At 42.3% G+C, this 22,447-nt stretch overlaps 1 protein-coding gene across 2 annotated transcripts; it reads left to right on the top strand.

Annotated features, from left to right (window-relative positions):
• The first annotated feature begins 10,419 nt into the window (after positions 1-10,419).
• Positions 10,420-14,612, top strand: LOC145357434 (dynein light chain 2, cytoplasmic). 2 transcript variants are annotated; one of them, XM_080210764.1, is made up of 3 exons: positions 10,420-10,521; positions 11,770-11,910; positions 13,402-14,612. In XM_080210764.1, exons 2-3 carry the CDS (start codon positions 11,779-11,781, stop codon positions 13,537-13,539), a joined length of 270 nt encoding a protein of 89 aa, XP_080066890.1. In that variant the 5' UTR covers positions 10,420-10,521; positions 11,770-11,778; the 3' UTR covers positions 13,540-14,612. The 2 variants fall into 2 exon arrangements, with proteins under 2 accessions (XP_080066890.1, XP_080066891.1); XM_080210765.1 differs by having other exon boundaries at positions 11,774-11,910.
• Positions 14,613-22,447: the final 7,835 nt, after the last annotated feature.

Below are 22,447 nucleotides of genomic sequence, written 5' to 3' on the forward strand. Positions count from 1 at the left end.
CTTATAACTGTGCTGCCAAATTCGCCTCCAATTCGATTTTCAAGTTTGCTGACAACACCATTGTAGTGGGTCGGATCTCAAACAATGACAAGACAGAGTACAGGAATGAGGTAGAGAATCTGGTGAACTGGTGAGGCAACAATAATTTCTCCCTCAATGTCAACAAAGCAAGGGAGATTATCATTGAACTTCTGGAAGCATTAAGTAGAACATGCCCCTGTCTACATCAATGGGGACAAAGTAGAAAGGGTCGAGAGCTTTGAGTCTTTAGGTGTCCAGATCACCAACAACCTATCCTGGTCCCCCTATGCTGACACTATAGTTAAGAAAGCCCACCAATGCCTCTACTTTCTCAAAAGTCTAAGGAAATTTGGCATCTCACCAACTTTTACAGATGCACCACAACAAGCATTTTTTCTGGTTGTATCACAGTTTGGTATGACTCTTGCTCTGCCCAAGACCGCAAGGAACTACAAAAATTCGTGAATGTGGCCCAATCCATCACACAAACGATCCATTGACTCTGTCTACACTTCCCATTGCCTCAGCAAAGCAGCCAGCATAATTAAGGACCCTATGCACCCTGGACATTCTCTCTTCCACCTTCTTCCGTTGGGAAAAAGATACAAAAATCAGGTCATGTACCAGCTGCCCCAAGAACAGCTTCTTCCCTACTGCTGTCAGATTTTTGAATGGACCTACCTCGCTCTGAGTTGATCTTTCTCTACCCTAGCTATGACTGTTACACAACATTCTGCACTGTCTCGTTTACTTATCTATGAACAGTATGTTTTGTCTGTATAGCGCGCAAGAAACAACACTTTTCACTGTATGTAAACACATGTGACAATAATGAATTAATCAATCAGTCAGTAACAGGCAGAGCACGTGATGATGCTTTGACAACATGTACACTATTTGACAGGTTGCTCCAAAGTCTTTGCACAAGAACAATGAGCTAGTTCCATGGGGGCGGTGGCGGGATGGGGGTGGGCACATTGCTTGCCACCCATCCCTTGCAGGGTCAGCTGGCAGAAGATGCACCTGAAGGAAAGCTGCACTACTGATGTAACGTGCTGCCGGTGGGCTAAACCAGTGGAGATGAGACTTCTACCCCTCGGTGGGAGGAAGGACTGCCTTCGAGAACTCAGACTGGCACATAGCTCCAGCGGTCTCAGCAGTGCCACAACTCAGTAATGGGCACTGTTGTGCCTGCAAGAAGGCCCAATGATAAAACATGGACCCTGGAGAGAGGTAGGTGGGGGGGTCTTGGACAGGGAAGGATCAGGAAATCCAGGAAAGGGGATAGGATTTGAAACCGGCAGGGAGGAACAAAGGGAGTCATCTGGAATTAAGAATCTACTATGACCATGAAACCATTGTTGGTTGTCGCAATAACCCTTCTGGTTCATTAATGTCCTTTAGGGAAGGAAATCTGCCATCCTGACCTGGACTGGCCTGCATATGACTCCAGACACACAGCAATGTAGTTGACTCTCAGCTGCCCTCTGAAATGGCCTAGCAAGCCACTCAGTTCAAGGGCAACTAGGGATGGGCAATAAATGCTGACACAGCCAGTGACACCCATGTCCCATAAAATAAAATCATGGGGGTTGCCCCCCATGCACCCCACAAAAGATGTACCCCTCCCCCACATTCCTTCCTGCCTTTTAAGTAGATTCCTTCAAAAGAAATGGGCAAACTACTCCCAGCTACCTGTCCACACCAGCCATTTTATGGTGAGGGCAGTGGATTATTCTGGTTGATTGGATTGAGTTAACAAGCTCAACTGATGGATAATTATTTATTTAAAATTGGTGGATTGGCTAACAATTCTGGTGCCTTCCCACACTCATCGTGTTATAATAAATCACTTGTAGGTGAGTGGGAGCAGGAAGATAGTGCACTTGCCAACCCTCACATGTAAATGCCCAACCCTGCCTGGCTGGGGGTGGGGGCAGCCGGGGTGGGGGGGGGGGGGGTTCTTTCGGGTCAAACCAAGTAAACAAACTCAAATTACATTAGGACAAAGAAAAAGGGGGCGGCTCCCCAAAAGGAGGGGGAACGGCCCGAACAGAAACAAAAAGTACAAAGGAAACTTAAGACATGTCAAATCAAAATGTGATTGTCGGGGTCTATAACGCACCTCAGCCCCTGCGGTGCCCAACGGGCACGGAACAGCGGTGGGTGGGGGGGGGGAAACCATCAAATCCAGCCCAATGTCCATTTAGTATAGTAATTTCTCAACTGGTGCACCCACTGCTTTGAGATTATTCATTCCTGAAAATTCATTCCCGTCATCCTGGGCAGAATTCGGTGAAATTCAGATGGTGACAACCTCAAGTACTTTCTGACGTAAGCAACATAATATCTTTTATTGTCTGTACTAAGAGCTGCACGATAATTACTACACAATGATAGCAGTGTAAAGAGTCTCACTACACCATCCAACAGGTTTTTTTATACTTCTAACAGGAAGCACTCAATAGGTTAACTGCAATCAAGAGTCCTCCTGACTGATTTACACCAAAATAAATAAAAAAAGAAGTTTACTGTGCCCACCCCAGTCCAACGCCAGCATCCTCGTATCATTGAAAGTAGGACATGGTTAGTGGGGGAGATCCAGAACACCTTTTGGGGAGTTCTGCCAGTTCCTTGCCAAGGTTTATCCCCCAGCTAAACTCCTAAAAAACTTCGGCCGGATTTTCCATCCACACTTGCTCTGGAACCGGAAAACCCCACCCAAGGTCAATGGGCCTTTCCACGCTCCACCCCTCGCCTGCGCTGATTCCTGTGGCAGGCAGGACGGTAAAATTCACCCCAATATCGGCTTACTTAATTTCTTGTTGTTGTTAGTGGGAACTTCCAGATGAACTTCCAAAATGGCTGCTGGGTTTCCTACTTGACTCCAAGCCGTAAGTGCTGAGTTGACTGTAAAGCATTTTGGGGTTCATTCTGAGGTCGTGGAGAGTGCGAGATAAATGCAGCTTTTTTTTTTCTCTTTCGGTCTATGCCTGATTTGATTGCCATCATTCACCCGGGGATTCAGCAAGGCACTTTCACTGATAGGCGGGAGGGCATCACATGTGACAAATATTCTTAATCTGTCCTTCTTCCAATGTGTTACAAGTGGCAATTGTATGTGCTGTTTCACAGAAGCCTTCCCAGTTATCATTCTTACAACATTTCTTTCCCAGGCTCCTTTTGCTACATTTGTATTTCCAGTTAAGATTGTGTGTCTGCAGAAGGATAGTTTCCCAAAGCCTTCTTTAAAAATGTAAAGTCAAAAATTCCCCTTATAGACCGGCAAGACCCTTACAGACTAGAAAGGTTCCAGTTAAAGGGGAGGCGAAGGCCTAATGGTATTAGTGCTAGATTATTAATCCAGAAACTCAGCTAATATTCTGGGAACCCAGGTTCAAATCCTGCTATAGCAGGTGGTGAAACCTGAATTCAGTAAAAAATGTCTGGAATTAAGAATCTATTGATAATCGTGAAACCATTGTTGGTGTCGGGAAAACCCATCTGGTTCAGTAATGTTCTTTAGGGAAGGAACTCTGCCATCCTTACTCGGTCTGGCCTATATGTGATTCCAGAGCCCCAACAATGTGGTTGATTCTCATCTATCCCCTGAAGTGGTCTAGCAAGTCAGCCAGTATGGGCAACTAGGGATGGGCAATAAATGCTGGTGTAACGGCTTTAATCAAGTAATTGAGGTTGGCCTGTTAGCATATGAACTCCTTGATTAGGGGCCAAATTGATGGGTCATCAGGGAGTCTCTTGCTTTAAACTTAACCAGGTGTGCCAGTTCTTCTGGGACTCCTAATGTAGACTGCCAACTGTAAGCACTCTGTATGCTGTTGCCAGACTTGTAAATAAAGGGATTTTGGCGAAGGGACTTCTGCCTCTGAGGACTTATTACAGCTGCTCAGCCAGCGACGCCCATGTCCTCTGAATGAATGAAGAAAAGCTATGTCGGCTGATCTTAACATGGGTGCCAGGAGAGACAACTTGGCCTCAGCTTGCTTGGGTTAGGGAGAGGTGTAAATCAGCCAAAAGGACTCTTGATTGCAGTTAATTTCCTGATTGCTTCCTGTTGGAAGTATGTATGTGCGGATCATAAACCGAAAATAGATGGGAGCCTGGCCGTAATGACCCCATCCTTGAGCAGCCTGCTGAGACTTAGTGTCAAAGTTCATAAGTGAAAGCAGCAACTTTGTCAAAGTATTGATTGAGGCTTCCAATGAAACCAGGACTCAACACAATCAGAAGCTAAGGGGAGGAAAGCTAAAAGTAAAATAATTTTAATAACCTAAAACAAATCAAATTTGCGTAATTTTAAAAGAGGGTGTTGTTTTATTTAATATTTAAAAATTGCTTCTGCTGAATTTTACCTTTTTTTAGGGCTATACGATAACCAATCTTGATCATCACACAACAGTGTTCACAGACACGCTTGTCTTATTCCGCCATTCAATAAATTGGAATAAATAAGATTTTAATTAGTACAATGAATGACATCCAAACTTAGTGGAAGGATCATTAAGCTTTGCAATCCTTTTAAAACTATTTATTGCCCATTTCTAATTAATCTTCAGAAGGTAGTGGGGAGCTCCCTTCTTGAATACAACTGAATAACTTGCCCGCTCATTGCAGAGGGCAATTAAGGGTCAACCACGGCTACTGTGACTACAGACCAAATGCTAAAAAATAGGATTAGAATAGATTAGTGTTTGATGACCAGCACACACACAATGGGCTGAACAGCCTCTTTCTGTGTTGTAAAACTCTATTGGCGAGATTTCCCATCCCGCCCACCATGGGAATCAAGGCAGGTGGGACACAGACCATGCAGAGGTCTGTTGACCTTGGGTGGGATTTTCCAATCTTAAGGCAAGCGCGGACAAAAATCCCACTCTATGACTGTGGGTCCGGACTCAAACACAAGCCAGAATGGATGGAGATGACAGATTTCTTTCCCTAAAGGATAAAAGTGAACAGATAGGTTTTTAAAGTGAAAATCCTCTAACTTCACGCACACCACTACTGAAACTAGTTTTTTGTTAATGAGAAGTTTATTTAATTCATTGAATTTAAATTCTCTTGAAAATCCAATTGCATTTGAAAACATCGATTCCAAACAAGTGCAAATTGCAGAAATCTGACAGGGGAAAGGTGAGCATAATGGGCGGAGATGTATTTTCTCTTTGGGTTAAAAATAGGGAGGTTTTGTCGTAGGGTGTTGGTAAGGCCTCACTTGGAATACTGCATACAGTTTTGGTCCCCTTACCTGAAAAAGGATATAATAACATTGGAGGCAGTCCAAAGAAGATTCACCAAGTAAGTCCTGGGATGAAAGGATTGTCTTATCAAGAGAGACTAAAAAACCTGGGTCTGTATTCCTTGGAGTTTAGAAGAGTGAGGGATAAACTTATTGAAACTTATAAGATCCTGAGGCAGGTTTGATAGGGTAGATGGTGAGGCGTTTTCACGAGTGGGAGGGTCTGGAACAAGGGTCATAGCTATAAGATAAAGAGCCGGTTATTTAAAATGTAGAAATTTATTCTCGCAGAGGGTGGTGAACCTCTGGAATTCTCTGCCTCAAAGGGTGCTGGAGGCTGGATCATTAGAAATATTTTAAGTGGAGGTAGATAAATATTTGGTAGATCGAGGGAGAGAGGGCTATGGGGAAATGGCACAGAAAAGGGCGGAGGCCAGCAGAGATCAGCCGTGATCATATTGAATGGCAGGGCAGGCTTGAAGGGCTTGGTGATCTAATCCTACTTCTATTTCTTGTATTTGTGTTCTTGTGTGTCATATTATCACATTACAGTCACGCGATTACAGAGGTATTAATTACAGTACTATCCCTTTCAAGTCCTTATCATGAAAATAACACAAAATAAAGATGTGCATTTATATAATTGTTTTCATAACCTGGGGTTATCCATATGTGCTTTACAGCCTATTGAGATGTTTTGTAATTGTTTGTAACTGTTGTATTGTAGGAAACACAGTGGCCAATTTGTACACAGCAAGCTCCCACACACAGCAACATAATGACAAGATTTTCCACCTTAGTGACATGGGTTGATGCATAAAGATTTACCAGGATACCAGAGAGAACTCCACTGCTTTTCTATGAACAGTGCTACAGTATCATTTACATCCACCTGAGATGGCTGATAGGAACGTAGGAACATAGGAATTAGGAGCGGGGGTAGGCAATACAGCCCTTCAAGCCCACTCTGCCATTTAACATAATCCTGGCTGATCTTAACCTGGTCTCAGCTCCACTTTCCTGCCTGCTCCCCATTGCCCTTTAATCCCACTTTTCCTCAGAAACACATCTATCTCTTTCTTGAATCTGTTGATTGATTCTGTTCCCACTGTAGTCTGGAGCAATAAGTTCCACAGATTCGCAACCCTCTGAGAGAAGTAGTTTCTCCTCATCTCAAGTTTTGAATCTCACTTTATACCTATGGTCTCTTTTGTTCTAGACAGCCCCACAAGAGGGGACATCTGTTCAACATCCACCTTATCAATCCCCTTTAGCATTTTATATACCTCGATCAGATTCCACCCCACCCCCCCTCATTTTTCTGAATCTCAGTGAGTACAAGCCCCATGCTATTCAACTGTTCCTTGTGCCCTTTCATCCTTGGAATCAATCTGGTGAACTTTTTTTGAACTTCCTCCAGTTCCATCACATCCTTCTTCAAGTAAGGAGACCAAAATTGGACACAATACTCCAGGTGTAGTCTCACTAACTTACGCAATATTTACTTTTAAAATCCAGGCCTTTTGCAATAAATGTCAAGATTGTATATACAAAAGGTCCTGGTCTTCAAACATTGTCTTCCTCAGGTGACCGAATGGTTTGTTGACACACTGAAAGAGATGTTGAACCTCATCGTTGATGTCTGTCCTTGTTGACAGTCAGCTCCCAAGGTATGGAAAGTGTCCGTGCCCTCATCGTGGATTTCAGTAACCAGGGGCCAGTGCTATGTGGTGGGGATAGGTTAGTAGAGGTGCACGTGAAGCATAAAGACCTGTTGGGAACTACTGTACCCAATAGTTTGTTTCTGTCCAGTAAAACTATGTATATAAAGAGCCTGCCGAGATTCACTGAGATGTAGATGGAGAAAGAACAACTACAATGATCTTAACTACAATAATGGCAACATTAGGTTTAAAAAGCAATCATGTAACTGAGAATTAAGCATGCTGGGATTTTCAGTCAACAATGAAAAACAAATGCAAGTTGTAAACTTGCTGTGAACCACGACCTGGTCTGGGATCTGGGATCAGAAGCTTCCTGTGTTGACCAAATATGGGAAGTTGTTTATTTTGTGTTAAACATAATGGTACCAAGTTTTATGGGTTTTATGTGAGCTACATGCTCTCTGAACCTGGCGTAATGGAATTGTTTACAAGTAGTTTCATTGACTATTCCAGCAATGTGATTGGTTTTCAGTTTCACCATTGGCTGGGTGCCAGGGAATTTTCTGATAAGTTGAAACATTTTTGAGGATAAAAGACACATGTGCAGTCTTTGTCTGAAGTGATATCTCGAGAGATCAACTATTGAAAGAAGAAGAAGTGCCATGAGAACATCTTCAGAGACTATAGGAACTGATTCTACATTGGAAATGGACTTGGCCATTTCATTCTAACCGGGTAGCATTTGTTTTCCGTTAATGAATTAGAGCTAATGTCCAGGTAAAGAGTTAATATTCAGCTAAGTGGGTAATAATGTGCGGTAAAACACTTAAAGTTCAGTAAAAGAGTGTTGCAACTGTTTTAAGTTTGAGTTGGTACATAAAGTGTTAAATGAAAGAAGATTGTGAAGAGAATTAAGGGTCGACTCCTGTCCATGTTTGTCACATTAAACTGGAATGCTTGAAAAAGTTTGAATTAGTAGCCAAATGTTACACAGAAGAGTGTGTCCTCAGAATCCTCATCAATATTCACCCTTCAGCCATCATTATAGCAGTAAGCACGCTCCAAAAATACCACATTGTCTGTGAGCTGCTCTAACACTCCTGAAATTATAAAAGGCATTATTGAAATGTAAGTATTGAGTTCCAAAGAAGAGTCATATTGGACTCAAAATGTTAACTCTGTTTCTCCCTCCACAGATGTGGAGTTTTTCCAGCACTTGCTGTTTTATTTTAGATTTAACCATAAGACCATAAGATGTAGGAGCAGAAGTAGGCCATTCTGCCCATCGAGCCTACTCTGCCATTCAATGAGATCATAATTGATCTGATATGAGAATCCTCAATTCCATTTTTCCACCTTATACCCAAAATCCTTGATTCCCTTCCTTGTTTAAAAATTTGTCCATCTCTGCCTTGAACATTTTTAACAATCCAGCCTCTACAGTAAAGAATTCCACAGATTCACTACCCTCAGAGAGAAGAAATTCCTCCTCATCTCTGTCTTAAATGGGCTGAGATTCTGCCCTCTGGTCCTAGATTCTGCCACAAGGGGAAGCAATCTCTCAATGTCTACCCTATCAACTCTCCTGAGAATCTCACACATCTCAATAAGGTCACCTCTTATTCTTCTAATTCCAAAGAGTACAGTCCCAATCTACTCAACCCCTCCTCAACAGAAAATACCCCCAGACCCAGAGTGAACCTTCTTTGTGCTGCCTCCAGTGCCAGTATATCTTTCCTCTGATAAGTGGACCAAAACTGTTCACAGTATTGCAAGCGTGGCCTAACTAGTGCTTGGTATAGTTTTAGCAAGACTTCCTTATTTTTATACTCCCTTTCCTTGGAAGTAAAGGGCACCATTTCTGGTATCTGCAGTATTTTGCTTTTACTGAATTAAAACATAACTCTCTCACATAAATAAGGGCCATTTGAGGGAGGCGACAGATGATGTTTAGTGTCCAATGTGTCCTCCAATGCATTTAAGGCAAAATTGGTGAAAGGGACGTGTGTGTGTGTGTGTGGCGGGGGGGGGGGGGGGGCGAGAGGGAGGGAGACAGTTGTGGAATCATGAATCTACCCTCCCCCCCTCCACTTCGATATTAATTGCTTTTTGGAAGGATAATGAAAGTTGCAATGCTGCCCAGATGAATTTCATTACGTCACTTTCAAGGAGAGACTGCGCTTCAGCCGCTAAGTTTTACATACTCATCGCATCACCGGCATTAACAAACCGATCACACCGGTCCCTCTCTGCAGAGATCTCCAAACTACAAGAGCCACGCTGTCGCACGTCTGCCCCCATCAGCTGACACATGCTTATCACCAAGTTATAGGGTGGTTTCCCCCCACCCCCGGGCCGAGATGCCCTGTCTTTCATTTAATCGAATGTCAGGCGGACGCGATGATTGAAGCTGGAGCCAGGAAGAGATCAAGATCACAGCTGTGCAATAGAAACAATAAAATCACGATGCCCTCTAAGCACCTTCCTGGTGTTATTGCTGAAGTGTCAGTTTCTCTCTCTCTGGGTGTGTGTTGTTGCTGGGATGTTAGTTTGTGTGTGTGTGTGTGTTGTTTCTGGAAAGTCAGTTTCTCTCTCTCTGGATGTGTGTGTTGCTGGGATGTCTGTATCTCTCCCTGTGGGTGTGTGTGTGTTGCTGGGATGTGCTCTGTCTCGCTGGATTGCGTGTTGTTGCTGGGGTGTCAGTTTCATTCTCTCTGGGTGTGTGTTGTTGCTGGGATGTCAGTTTCTGTGTGTGTGTGTATGTGTGCCTCTGTCTGTCTCTATCTCTCTCTGTCGGTGTGTGCGTCTCTATTTCTGTGTGTGTGTGTCTCTATCTCTGTGTGTGTGTGTGTCTGTCTGTCTGTCTCCATCTGTGTGTGTGTGTGTGTTGTTTCTGGAAAGTCAGTTTCTCTGGGTGTTACTGGGATGTCAGTATCTCTCTCTCTGAGTGTGTGATGCTGGGATGTTACTTTCCTTCACTGGGTGTGTGTGTTGTTACTGGGATATTCTCTCTCTTCTGGATGTGTGTTGCTGGGAAGTCAGTTTCTCTCTCTGGGTGTTACTGGGATGTCAGTTTCTGTGTGTGTGTGTGTTGTTTCTGGAAAGTCAGTTTCTCTCTCTCTGGGTGTGTGTGTGTTGTTACTGGGATATTCTCTCTCTTCTGGATGTGTGTTGCTGGGACTCACTCTCTGGCTGTTTGTATCTTGTTACTGGGATGTTCCCTCTCTCTCCCTCTATGTGTCTTGTAGCACTGGCAAGTAAATTTCATGAGGAGTTTTTTTTTCTCTCACCCGACCTCATTGCATTGTGGGATGAAATAGGATGTGGGAACACTCTAGCAAGGGTAAACTGCACAGAGTGAGAGAGCAGGCTGCAATGAGCCAATGGACGTGGCAGACAGATCAGCCATTGCGGAGGGACGGGGCGGTATTTCAGGAAGCAGTGAGGGGAGGGGCGTCACAAAATAGCGGATCAGATCGGGGAGCAAAGCAGTTACTGGGGGGGAAAGAGGGAGTGAAGCAGGGGGGAAAAAAGATAAAGCTTTGCTGGAGAGATTACTAGATTAACGTCGAGAAGGTAAGATCGCATCTTGCAAGGTATATCTGTTTAGTTTATGCTTACTGTTTTTTAAAAGGAATTCCCACTCTATCAACGTTACGATTGATTTTTTTTTTGGGGGGTACCTTTAAAATGACCTAGGTTTTGATTTTTTTTTCCCCCTTTTTTAAAAAAAGGCAACGTTTCCAAGGTGTCATTGCTAAAGCACGTATTTACTGCAGCTTCGATTAGTGGGGTGTGGGAAGAGATCTGTGCTGGCAAACCTTCTTCTTAGAAGAAGCATGATTTACTTTGCATTGGGTGACCCTCCAAGTACTTAGTATTTTTTTTCGGGGGGGGGGGGGTGAATAGTATAAATTGGAAGAGTTAGATTCATTGGTGCAAACTGTGATTATTTCATTAATCTGAACCAGAGGACGCCACGGTTACTAAAATCCCATAATGGTTTATTATAATAATGATTTGGGGGAGGGGGGGTGAAATTTGGGTTCGCTGCAGAGATGTGGGCTCCACCTTTCAAATACGATATCTTAATCTCCAAGAATTCTCTGTTTCATCGAAAGCGAGCACCCTTTTTTGTTATTTATAGAGATCGCAGATGACCCTGGGTCTGGGAGGAGCCAAGGATTATTGCAAAGTAATCCTTGAAATGCAATGCAGCACCTTTACTTTTTTCCCCTGTTTTAAAAATTCTGGCCTTTTTAATTTCCAGGCTGATTTGTGCATTCGCTTCTCGTCACCCCCCCCCCCTTGTGTGCATGCCTCATTGCAAATGGTCTTTTCAGAAAAAATCTGCATTGAGACACGACTGAAAAATGTAATTGCCATTCAATGACAAGGTGATTTTTTTTTAAAGAATTCTCAGAACTGGAGACAAATAATTTTCTAGCTTACCATGGTTCTTAGCCCCCCCCCCCCCTTTGCAAATGGAGGTTCTCTCGTCTAGTCTAGCGTGAATGATGAGAAGAGGGCGCTGTAATTCCCTAATGAATGAACTGTATCCGTGCCGAGCGCTTACCTTCTCTTTAAAAAGCGCGAAGTTTGGAAATAATATGCTGTCTGTGTGTGTATGCGGGGCTAGGCGTCAGCTAAATCTCAGGATGTAGAAACTTAAGCTATAGTCACATCTTCGTGCCTGTGTTTGTGCTGCTGGTGTTAGTGGCAGGCCACCGATCTCCAATTGTGCATTTATTTTTTATTATACAAAATGGTCAATTTTTCTCTTTTGGTTTATTTCCCCCGCCCCCCCCCCCCCCCCTCCTCAAGGCAGTCACCATGTCGGATCGGAAGGCTGTGATCAAAAATGCTGACATGTCCGAGGATATGCAGCAAGATGCAGTAGATTGTGCAACACAAGCGATGGAGAAATACAACATTGAAAAGGACATTGCTGCTTTTATCAAAAAGGTACCCTTTTTCCACGTTCGTTTCCTTCGCCATTTTAACAGGACTGTTATTGATGGTCGTAGAATCCCTATCGAGCCTGGATTGACCAGGCTCTATCCCTGTAACCCCACGTATTTACCCTGCTAATCTCCCTCAGAAGATTTAGTATGTTGGTTGCTAAAGCTATAGGAATATATAGGACCACCGATGTCCAGGCAGTCATTCTCAAAAGATACTTGTCCCATTGTGTTATAATGCAACACCTACTGCTCGGATGCATCTTTTATTTTTTCTGTTCCAATAGTTTGTTTCTTTTATTAACATCTATTCAACAAGTGAGTCCTTGAAGTGGAAACTCATTCTGTTATTGAAAACCAATTATAAAGATTAGATCTGATTCCTAACAACCCAATCCTGCAAGAACTCTGCCTCTTGTCTGGGCTTTTACAAATAGTTAATCATGTTTATATTTGTAACCAATTTCACAATCCCTCCAGTGCAGAAGGAGGCCATTCAGCCCACTGAGACTGCACCAACTTTCCAACAGGGGACTCTTTTACCCAGGCTCTATTCCCATGTATTTGCCCTGCTAATCCATCCTAATCTACACCCATATGATAAAGGAATCTTTATCATGGCCAATCCATATAATCTGCACATCTTCTGGATATTTGTAGCCTCCCTGTCTAGCATTGGGTAATGGTCTCAAGGTCCCAACAGTTTTGGCACCCAAGTCACGAGATTTCCCAACCTCAATGTTACAATCAGTGCCTGCCTACTTTTTAAGGAATAGAGAGTTCACTACTTTGGTTTTGGTTTATATTTTAAATTGCCTGTTGTGATGTGTAGGAACAGAAATCTGTCCTGGATGTGATAAATACACTCAGCATGGGGTGCCCAGAATGATTGATTGGGAGGGAAAGGCTTTATAGGCTATCCTTTTATCCCATCTCTTGGAGTTTAAAACCACCTTCATGTCACCCAAGGTATTTTTAACACCCGTCCCCAATGGAGCCAATAAGAAATTCTTTCAGGAGGGAAAATTTCATGTCTGTATTTTGAGCCTCTGTTTATTGTGGGTAATTGTAGCCTGCTTGCCCCTTCAACCTGTACTAATTCAATAAATGTCTCCATAGCATTACTTGGGTTTACTGCAGACATTACATCTTTATTAGTGTCACAAGTAGGCTTACATTAACAATGCAATGGAGTTGCTGTTTAAAAAAAAAAACACCTAGTTGCCCCACACTGGCACTGGTTTGGGTACACTGAGGGAGAATTTAGCACAGCCAATGCACCTACCCAGCACTTCTGAGACTGGGAGGAGACCCACATGGAGAACATGCAGAATCTGCACACAAGCCAGGAAGTGAACCTGGGTCCCTGGTGCTGTGAGGCAGCAGTGCTAATCACTGCTGCCCTATTGTATCACCATCATTGTACCATTGTTGGGAGGAAAGAATTTGAATGTGGTTTGAGATCTTGTCACTTTTTTTCCTCTTCCCTCGACAGGAGTTTGACAAGAAATACAATCCAACATGGCACTGCATTGTTGGCAGAAACTTCGGTAGTTACGTCACACATGAGACAAAACACTTCATCTATTTTTACCTGGGTCAGGTTGCAATTCTTCTATTCAAGTCTGGCTAAAACGAAGAAGGGGATAAAAATGAACTAATGCACTGACGGCTGGAGCCACAGTCCCTTTAATGGCTAAACAGCTGCATGGACTTTATCTTGTGTATATGTAGCAGTAAACTTGCTTTAGTTGCCCAAAAAGGCTTTTTTCTTTTTTGTATTGCACTGAAATGGATAAATGTTTAACAGTGGCCTTTAAAAATAATAAACTGGAATGGTTCTACTTGAAGAATGGATCACTGAACTTCTCCACAGAAGCAATTATTTTTTTTGTTATTCAGAAGCCCAATCCTATTTTTCCACATCAGTTCTTTTCTACTTGGAAGAGAGGGTGGTTGTGCTGCGAATGTTGGGTGTAAAATACTTATCGGCTTTCTTTTAAGCTAATTCTCTTTTTAATAGCAAAATTGCTATTGCAGTCAGTTCTGTTGCATTTTCCCTTTATAATTGAAGTAATTGGAACTGATTCACAAGTAAAACTTATTTAATTTAAAAATAAAATAAAATCCGCTACATAGAAACATGAAAAGGCTGGCATACCAGAATGTCATGATGGTTTGATTGCACCTTAAGCAGGTCAGAGCAAATTGGTTTCCCCCACTGTATTGTAACCTGCTAAGAGTGGGGAAACCTACAATACTTGTAATTCTGTGCAAGGTCATTATCAAACTAGCAACAGCTGAAGTTGCTGTCAATGTACAGATGCTACCAGGCAGTTTGTACACTATCCTGAGCAGTTTTTCTGTTTGCATGTTGTTCACTGAGGTGTCTGATGTATTCTGTCTTTCAAAACCCTTCTCAACACCATTAGCTCATTTAAAGATTATAAGCTGATCCTCTAATATAAGCAAACAATATACTTTATTAAAGGTGCTTATAGTGATTTCTAGTCTTCCGTCTTTTCTTCCCTACTGATGTCTAAAACAAATTTTTTTTGATTTCCCATACTGGTTTTTGTGTATGTACATAGACTACATAGCTTGTGATTAAAGCATGGAATAGCTTCACTCCTGGTTCATACTGTCAATAAGCTAAATGTTAATGTAATTGCCAATAAATGGAAAGTGTCAGACCTCTGTCAGTTACCCAAGTTGTCTTGATGTCTTATTTTTTTTCCCTCACTGGCTATCAAGATTTGTTAGGAGTTTTAAAAGTGCGTTGCTATTTTGCAAAATGCCAGTAAAGGGAGAGGACCCATCTTTGCGATGACGATGGTGGGACGTGAATAAGTTTGAGGACTTCAAATGTCAACCAACTAATATTTGGCGTATGTGCACCCCTCCATGAACGTTAAAGTTACTTATTGGGTTGAGTTCAGATTATATGGTAACAAATTGTTTTATGTGGATTGCCTTTTACCTGACTTGCAGCTCTTGGATGAGGAGAAAGCAGAAGATGTAGGACTGCCCTCTGTGGAACTCTCCTAGTTATTACTCCCTAGTGCATTAGCACTCACTGTAATTTTTTTTTATCAATATGAACTATAATCTTTAAATGCAATCATTCTGGGTCTGATAAGATACCCTGAAAAGCAAATTAAGCACCATCTCCACAGCATTAGGCTAAGGGTGCATAAGAGAAAAGTGGCATTGGTTTTTTGTTTTGTTACCAACAGGAATGACTTTTTTCTGATTCTCTTTGCCCAGCCCATAGGCACCATTCCTTGAAGCTCAAATTGGAGGTACATTGCTGGGGTGCAGGAGATGATTTGCCTGATTGATGCCCATATTATTATATGTTTAATTACAATCTTGATTGCACTTATCTTTTCCTTTTGTAGTGCTGCTGCTACTACCTACAACACTAGTTTGAGTTTCATAACTTGGAGTTAAGCTATTTAGGAGAGAAATCAGTAAGAACTTTTGCTGTACAACTTGAAAAATAGGAGTAGGCCATTTGGCCCTTAAAACCTGTAATGACTTGGTTAGGAAGGAATAAAAGGTAAGTCAGATAGGCTTTAGATTAGGGTTTTTCACAGGGCAGTGCAACATCAAGGGCCTGTACTATGCTGTTATGTTCTAATTGGCGACACAAGTGGGCTTTAACATTGCCATGAAGGTACTGTGAAAATCCTCAATTCCATATTATGACATTATCACTATAATTCCCCTATTACCCAAACAGCATAATAGAAAGCTGGAATTATCCCCCCTCTAAAAGACTGGTTGTTCAGATGAATGGAATTTAGCAGGGCAGCTCTTTTGTATAGAAGGTAAGAGTATGTGGGACTAAGGATTAGATCAGCCATGATCCATTTCAATGGCAGAGGGGCTATTGTATTTAAAAAGTATTCTTCCATGTTGAAGAAATTGAGGAAGCAAAAACATGCATAAGGATGGAATTTCAATATTCACCAAGAGTGATACCACTGCTGGTCAAACCTTGGAGATACTGCCAGACTCAATCTGCATAATGTGCTAAAGAACTAAGTAATATATCCAATATGAATCCAGAGTCTGGTCCATTTACAGGGGAAAAGTCCACATCGTGGAGTCCAAAACTGTCCATCCAAGGATAGTGGATCATCAGCAGTGAACTGTATACCACTACAACTGTTAACATCCATAGCATAACATTACTCAGCTTCTGTTTCTCACCAAGACAGAGTCATAGAGGTTTACAGCATGGAAACAAGCCCTTTGGCCAAGTTGTCCATGCCACTCTTTGTTAAAACACTGAAGCTAGTCCTAATTGCCTGTGTTTGGCCCATATCCCTCTATACCCATCTCATCCACGTAGCTGACAGGGATCAATAAAAGGTACTAAAAAAAATTAATAAAAAGTGCAAAGGTCAATTATGTAAGTAAACTAGTATATACTCCAGAAGTTTATATAAAAGGGAAGGGAGTAGCCAAAGTGAATCATGGTCCCTTGGAGGATGAGATAGGAGAATTAATAGTGGGGAACACAGAAAGGGCAGATATACTAAATCAATATTGCCTCAATTTACATGGTGGAGGACACTAGTAGCATCCCAATAGTAACAGGCAATACAGAGGAAATAGAAAGTGAGGAATTTAGAACAACAATCATCAATAGGGAAATGATACTCAACAAGCTATTGACATTGAAGACAGAAAAGTTCCCAGTGGCTGATGGCTTCCATCCTTGAGTATTAAAGGAAGTGGCAGCAGAGGTGTATCCAACAGTTATAATATTCCAACATTCCCTGGATGTGAGGAAGATTCCAGTGGATTGGGAAAACACTAATATAACATCCTTATTTGAAAAGGGAAGGAGGCAGAAAGTGGGAAACTATAGACCAATCTGTTGGAAAATTGTCAGAGTTCATTATTAAGAAAGTAACAACAGGTCATTTGGAAAGTCAAAACACAATCCATCAGAATTATCATGGTTTTATGAAGGGTAAAGCATGTTTGATTAATTTTCTAGAGTTCTTCGAAGGTGTAACAAGCCGAATGGATAATGTAGATCCTGTAGATGTTGTATATCTGGACTTCATGAAGGTGTTTGATAAGATGTCGCATAGAAGGTTAACACACAAGATAAGACCACATGGGGTATGGGGTAGCTTAGAAAGTAGGCTGGCTAACAGATAGAAGGCAGAGAGTCGAGATAAATAGGTATTTTTCTGGTTTCACGATGTAACTAATGGGGTGCCACAGGGTTCAGCCCCAACTATTTACAATCTATACTAATGACTTGGAATCTGGGATAGAAGGTACTATAGCTAAATTTGCAGATGATATTAAAATAGATGGGATAGTAGGTTGCAATGAGGAAATTAGAAATTTACAGATGCATATAGATAGGTTAGGTGAGTGGACCAAAATGTGGCAGATGGATTTTAACGTGGATAAGTATGAGGTTATGCATTTTGGTGAGAAAAATGGAAAGGAAACTTATTATCTAAATGGAGAGGGTATTTTGGTGCTGGGGATCTGGGTATCTCATGCATGAGTTGCAGAAAACTGGTTAGTAGATACAGCAGGTAAAAAGGAAAGCAAATGGAAATTTGGCATTTATAGCTAAAGGAATAAGTAAGTGTTGTTCCAACTATACAAGGCATTGGTGAGACCACAATTGGAGTATAGTGTACAATTTTGGTCCCCTTATTTGAGGAAGGATGTAGTTGCATTAGAGGCAGTTCAGAGGAGGTTCTGTAGATTGATTCCAGAGATGAGGGATTGATTTATGAAGAGAAATTGAGCAGTTTACGCTTATACTGATCTGTGCCCCTCATTTGATAAGGTACTGCATGGTAGGTTGTTGCATAAGGTTAAATCTCATGGGACCCAGGGTGAAATATCCAAATGGATGCAAAATTGGCTTGGTGACAGAAGCCAGAGGGTGGTTGTGGAGGGTTGTGTTTCAAATTAGAGGCCTATGATCAGCGGTGTGCCTCAGGGATCTGTGCTGGGTCCACTGTTATTTGTCATTTATATTAATGATTTGGATAAGAATATAGGAGGAATGGTTAGCAAGTTTGCAGATGACACTAAGATTGGTGGCATAGTGGACAGTGAAGAATGTTATCTCCAATTGCATCAGGATCTTGATCAATTGGACCAGTGGGCTGACAAATGGCAGATGGAGTTTAATTTAGACAAATACGAGGCAATGCATTTTGGTACATTGAGCCAGGGCAGGACTTGCTCAGTTAATGGTAGGGCACTGGGGAGAGTTACACAACAAAGAGATCTAGGGGTACATGTTCATAGCTCCTTGAAAGTGGATCACAGGTGGACAGAGTGGTGAAGAAAGCATTCGGCATGCTTGATTTCATTGGTCAGAACATTGAATACAGGAGTTGGAACGTCTTATTGAAGTTGTACAAGACATTGGTAAGACCACACTTGGAATACTGTTTGCAATTCTGGTCACCCTATTATAGAAAGGATATTATTAAACTAGAAAGAGTGAACACAAGATTTACTAGGGTGCTACTGGGGCTTGATGGATTGAGTTATAAGGAGAGGCTGGATAGACTGGGACTTTTTTCTCAAGCGTAGGAGGCTGAGGAGTGATTTTATAGAGATCTATAAAATAATGAGGGACGCAGATCAGCTAGATAGTCGCTATCTTTTCCCAAAGGTAGGGCAAACTAAAACTAGAGGGCAGAGGTTTAAGGTGAGAGGGGAGTGATACAAAAGTATCCAGAGGGGCAATTTTTTCACACAGAAGGTGCTGAGGGTCTGGAACAAGCTGCCAGAGATAGTAGTAGAGATGGGTACGATTTTGTCTTTTAAAAAGCACTTAGATAGTTAAATGGGTACAATAGGTATAGAGGGATATGGGCCAAATGCAGGCAATTGGGATTAGCTTAGTGGTTTTAAAAAATAAAAGGCGGCATGGACAAGTTGAGCCGAAGGGCCTGTTTCCATGCTGCAAACCTCTATGACTCTATACTCTTTCGAGTTTAGAAGAATGAGAGGAGATCTAATTGAGGTACATAAGAAGATAAAAGATATTGACTAAGTAGATGTCGAGCAGATGTTTCCTCTTGTGGGGAAATCTAGACCAAGAAGTCATAGTTTTAGAGTAAGGGGTAGCGGATTTAAAGCAGAGATGAGGAGATGACCCTTCTCTCAAAGAGTCATGAATCTATGGAATTCACCACCCCAAAGTGCATTGGATGCCTGGACATTGAGGAAATTCAAGGAGGAGAGGGACAGTTTTTTAATGAGTAAAGGATTGAAGGGATACGGTGAATGGGCAGGAAAGTGGAATTGAGGCTGAGATGAGGTCAGTCATGATGGTATTGAATGGTGGAACAGGCTCGAGGGGCTGAATTGCTTCTTCCTAGTTCTTATCAAGCTTCGTTCAGTGTAGACTGGCATGACAGAAACATCACCAGATATAATGGTAATGATTTATCATAGAGTCATAGATATTTAGAACACAGAGAAAGGCCCTTTGGCCCATTGCGTCTGCACCAGTCAAAGCCAAACCACACAACTATAGCCTTGGCATTGCAAATGCACATCTAAATATTTCTTAAATGGTACGAGGGTTTCTTTCTCCATCACCCTTTTAGGCAGTGAGTTCTAGACTCCCACTACCCTCTGGGTGAACAACCTTTTCCTCACATCCCCTCTCAAGCTTCTACCCCTTATCTTAAATCTGTACCCCTAGTCATTGATCCATTCACCAAGGGGAAAAGTTTTTTTCCTGTCTATTCTATCTATGCTCCTCATAATTTTATATATTTCAGTTATTCCCCTCCCCAGTCTCCTCTGCTCCAAGGAAAATTTGAAGATTATTATGGAAAAGGACAAGGATGGGCCAGAAATCAAAGTTCCATTCTGGGGGAAGGCTGATTTTAATAGGATCCGGTATGATTTGGCCAGAGTGGACTGGGAGCAGAAACGTTTAGCTATATCTGTGATGGAACTGCGGGGTGCACTCAAGAAGGAAATAGGGAGAGTACAAGGGCAACATGTCCCAATACAGAAAGAAAGGTGGGACCAACAAATCCAGAGAACCCTGGACATCGAGGGATAAACAACATTGGATAAAGAGAAAAATGGCTGACATCAGTATTCAGATGCATTCACAACTCCTCCAACAGTGAAGCAACCCTTTGCCAGACTATGGCTGGTCTCGCCTTTTCCCCATAACCCCTGATCCCCTTATTAATCAAGAACCTATCTACCTCTGTCTTAAAGATACTCAATGACCTGGCCTCCATAGCCTTCTGCAGCAAAGAGTTCCACAGATTCACTACTCTCTGGCTGAAGAAATTCGTTCTCATCTCTATTTTAAAGGATCGTCCCTTTAGCCTGAGGTTGTGCCCTCTGGTTCTAGTTTTTCCTACTAGTGGAAACATCCTCTCCACGTCCACGCCATCCAAGCTTTACAGTATCCTGTAAGTTTCAATAAGATTCCCCATTATCCTTCTAAACTCCAACAAGTACAGACCCAGAGTCCCCAACTGTTCCTCATACAAAAACTCTTCATTCCTGAAGTCATTCTTGTAGACCTCCTTTGGACTCTTTCCAAGGCCAGCACATCCTTCCAAGACCTTCAATGACACCACTATTGCTGAGTCCTCTACTATTAACATCTCAGGGATCACAAGAGCCTGGGTATCTTCAACAAATGATTAAAATATCGACATCTGGCAGCCTACCCATCACCAGCAAGATTTAACACCCTCCTGGATGAGTGCAGCAGCAACTAAGGTGAAGATGCTCAACACCATTCAGTTCATTTGATTGTACCCCAGTCAACGTTTTTGTTTGGATTCATTCACAGGATGTGGGCTAGGCCAGGATTTATTGCCCTTTTTATGGGCAATTAGAGATGGACAATAACTGCTGACCCACATTCCATGAATAATTAAAACAAAATGTCCAGCTCCTTCATCACTTGGTGATTGTGGCTATAGTCCTTGAGATTGGAAAGATACACTGCTGTAACATAATATTATTCCTTTGATGGCATCTTGCTCTCTTGCAGCCTTCACTACTGTGAAGGACAAGAGCAGCAATCATAGAATCTCTACAGTGCAGAAGGACTCCATTTGGCCCATCAGGCACTGACAACAATCCCACCCAGGCTCTATCCCTGTAACTCCACATATTTACTCTGCTAATCCTCCTGACACTAAGGGACACTTTAAGATGGCCAATCAACCTAACCCATACATTTTTTTGATTTGATTTATTATTGTCACATGTAATAGTATACAGTGAAAAGTATTGTTTCTTGCATGCTATACAGACAAAGCATACAGTTCATAGAGAAGGAAAGGAGAGAGCGCAGAATGTAGTGTTACAGTCATAGCTGGGATGTAGAGAAAGATCAGCTTAGTGTGAGGTAGGTCCATTCAAAAGTCTGACAGCAGCAGGGAAGAAACTGTTCTTGAGTCGGTTGGTACGTGACTTCAGACATTTGTATCCCTTTCCCAATGGAAGAAGGTGGAAGAGAGAATGTCCGGGGTGCGTGAGGTCCTTAATTATGCTGGCTGCTTTTCTGAGGCAGTGGGAAATATAAACAGAGTCAATGGATGGGAGGCTGATTTGAGTGATGGACTGGGCTTTATTCACAACTTTTTGTAGTTCCTTGCGGTCTTGGATAGAGCAGGAGCCATACCAAGCTGTGATACAACCAGAAAGAATGCTTTCAGTGGTGCATCTGTAAAAGTTGGTGAGCATTGTAGCTGACATGCCAAATTTCCTTGGTCTTCTGAGAAAGTAGAGGTCTTTCTTAACTATAGTGTCAGACTGTGGGAGGAACTGGAGCACCCAGAGGAGCCCCACACAGACACAGGGAGAACATGCAAACTCCACACAGACAGTCAATCAAGGCCGGAATTGAACTCAGGGACCCTGGTGCTGTGAGGCAGCAGTGCTAATGTCAATGGGAACCATTATACACTCAGAGCTCCCTGTAAGTCACACATTATTTGAAAATGGCAATATATCACAATCCTGGAATTTTCTAGCTTACACCATCATGGAAGTATGATCACTGCAAGGACTTCAGTAGTTTGAGAAGAGGGACCCATGTGCAATCCAACCCCAATCCCAACATCAGCTTCTTAGGATAACTGGGGGTGAACATCGAATGCAGCCTTGCCATTGTAATTCAGATAGCAAGGGCTTCAAAAAACAAAATAGGATGTTAAGATTACTTAGGAACTGCCTGATGCTTTAGTGCATAACTGTACCACCAATAGAGGCCAGGTAGGGCAAAAGCTTGAGTTGCTGAAAACAGAAAATACTGGAGATGTTCAGCAAGCCCAGCAGCACCTGTGCAGAGCGTAACAAGAGTTGAAGTTACAGGTTGATGATCTTCTGGTCAGAACCAAACCAGGTTAGTTTCTAGGTTCAATCATCATTCATAGAATCCCTACAGTGCAGAAGGAGGCCATTCAGCCTATCAAGTCTGCACCGACCACAATCCCACCCAGGCCCCGCTCCCGCAACTCTGCACATTTACCCTAGCTAGTCCC

The sequence above is a fragment of the Carcharhinus amblyrhynchos genome, chromosome 23 (genome assembly GCF_965287045.1).
Source record: "Carcharhinus amblyrhynchos chromosome 23, sCarAmb.v2.hapA, whole genome shotgun sequence".
NCBI lineage: Eukaryota > Metazoa > Chordata > Chondrichthyes > Carcharhiniformes > Carcharhinidae > Carcharhinus > Carcharhinus amblyrhynchos.

What these genes read in the sequence shown, in the direction of transcription:
- LOC145357434 (XM_080210764.1), top strand. Translation starts at nt 11,779, where the DNA reads ATGTCGGATCGGAAGGCTGTGATCAAAAATGCTGACATGTCCGAGGAT. An exon ending in TTGCTGCTTTTATCAAAAAG is followed by an intron (nt 11,911 to 13,401) that starts GTACCCTTTTTC and finishes TTCCCTCGACAG; the next exon opens with GAGTTTGACAAGAAATACAA.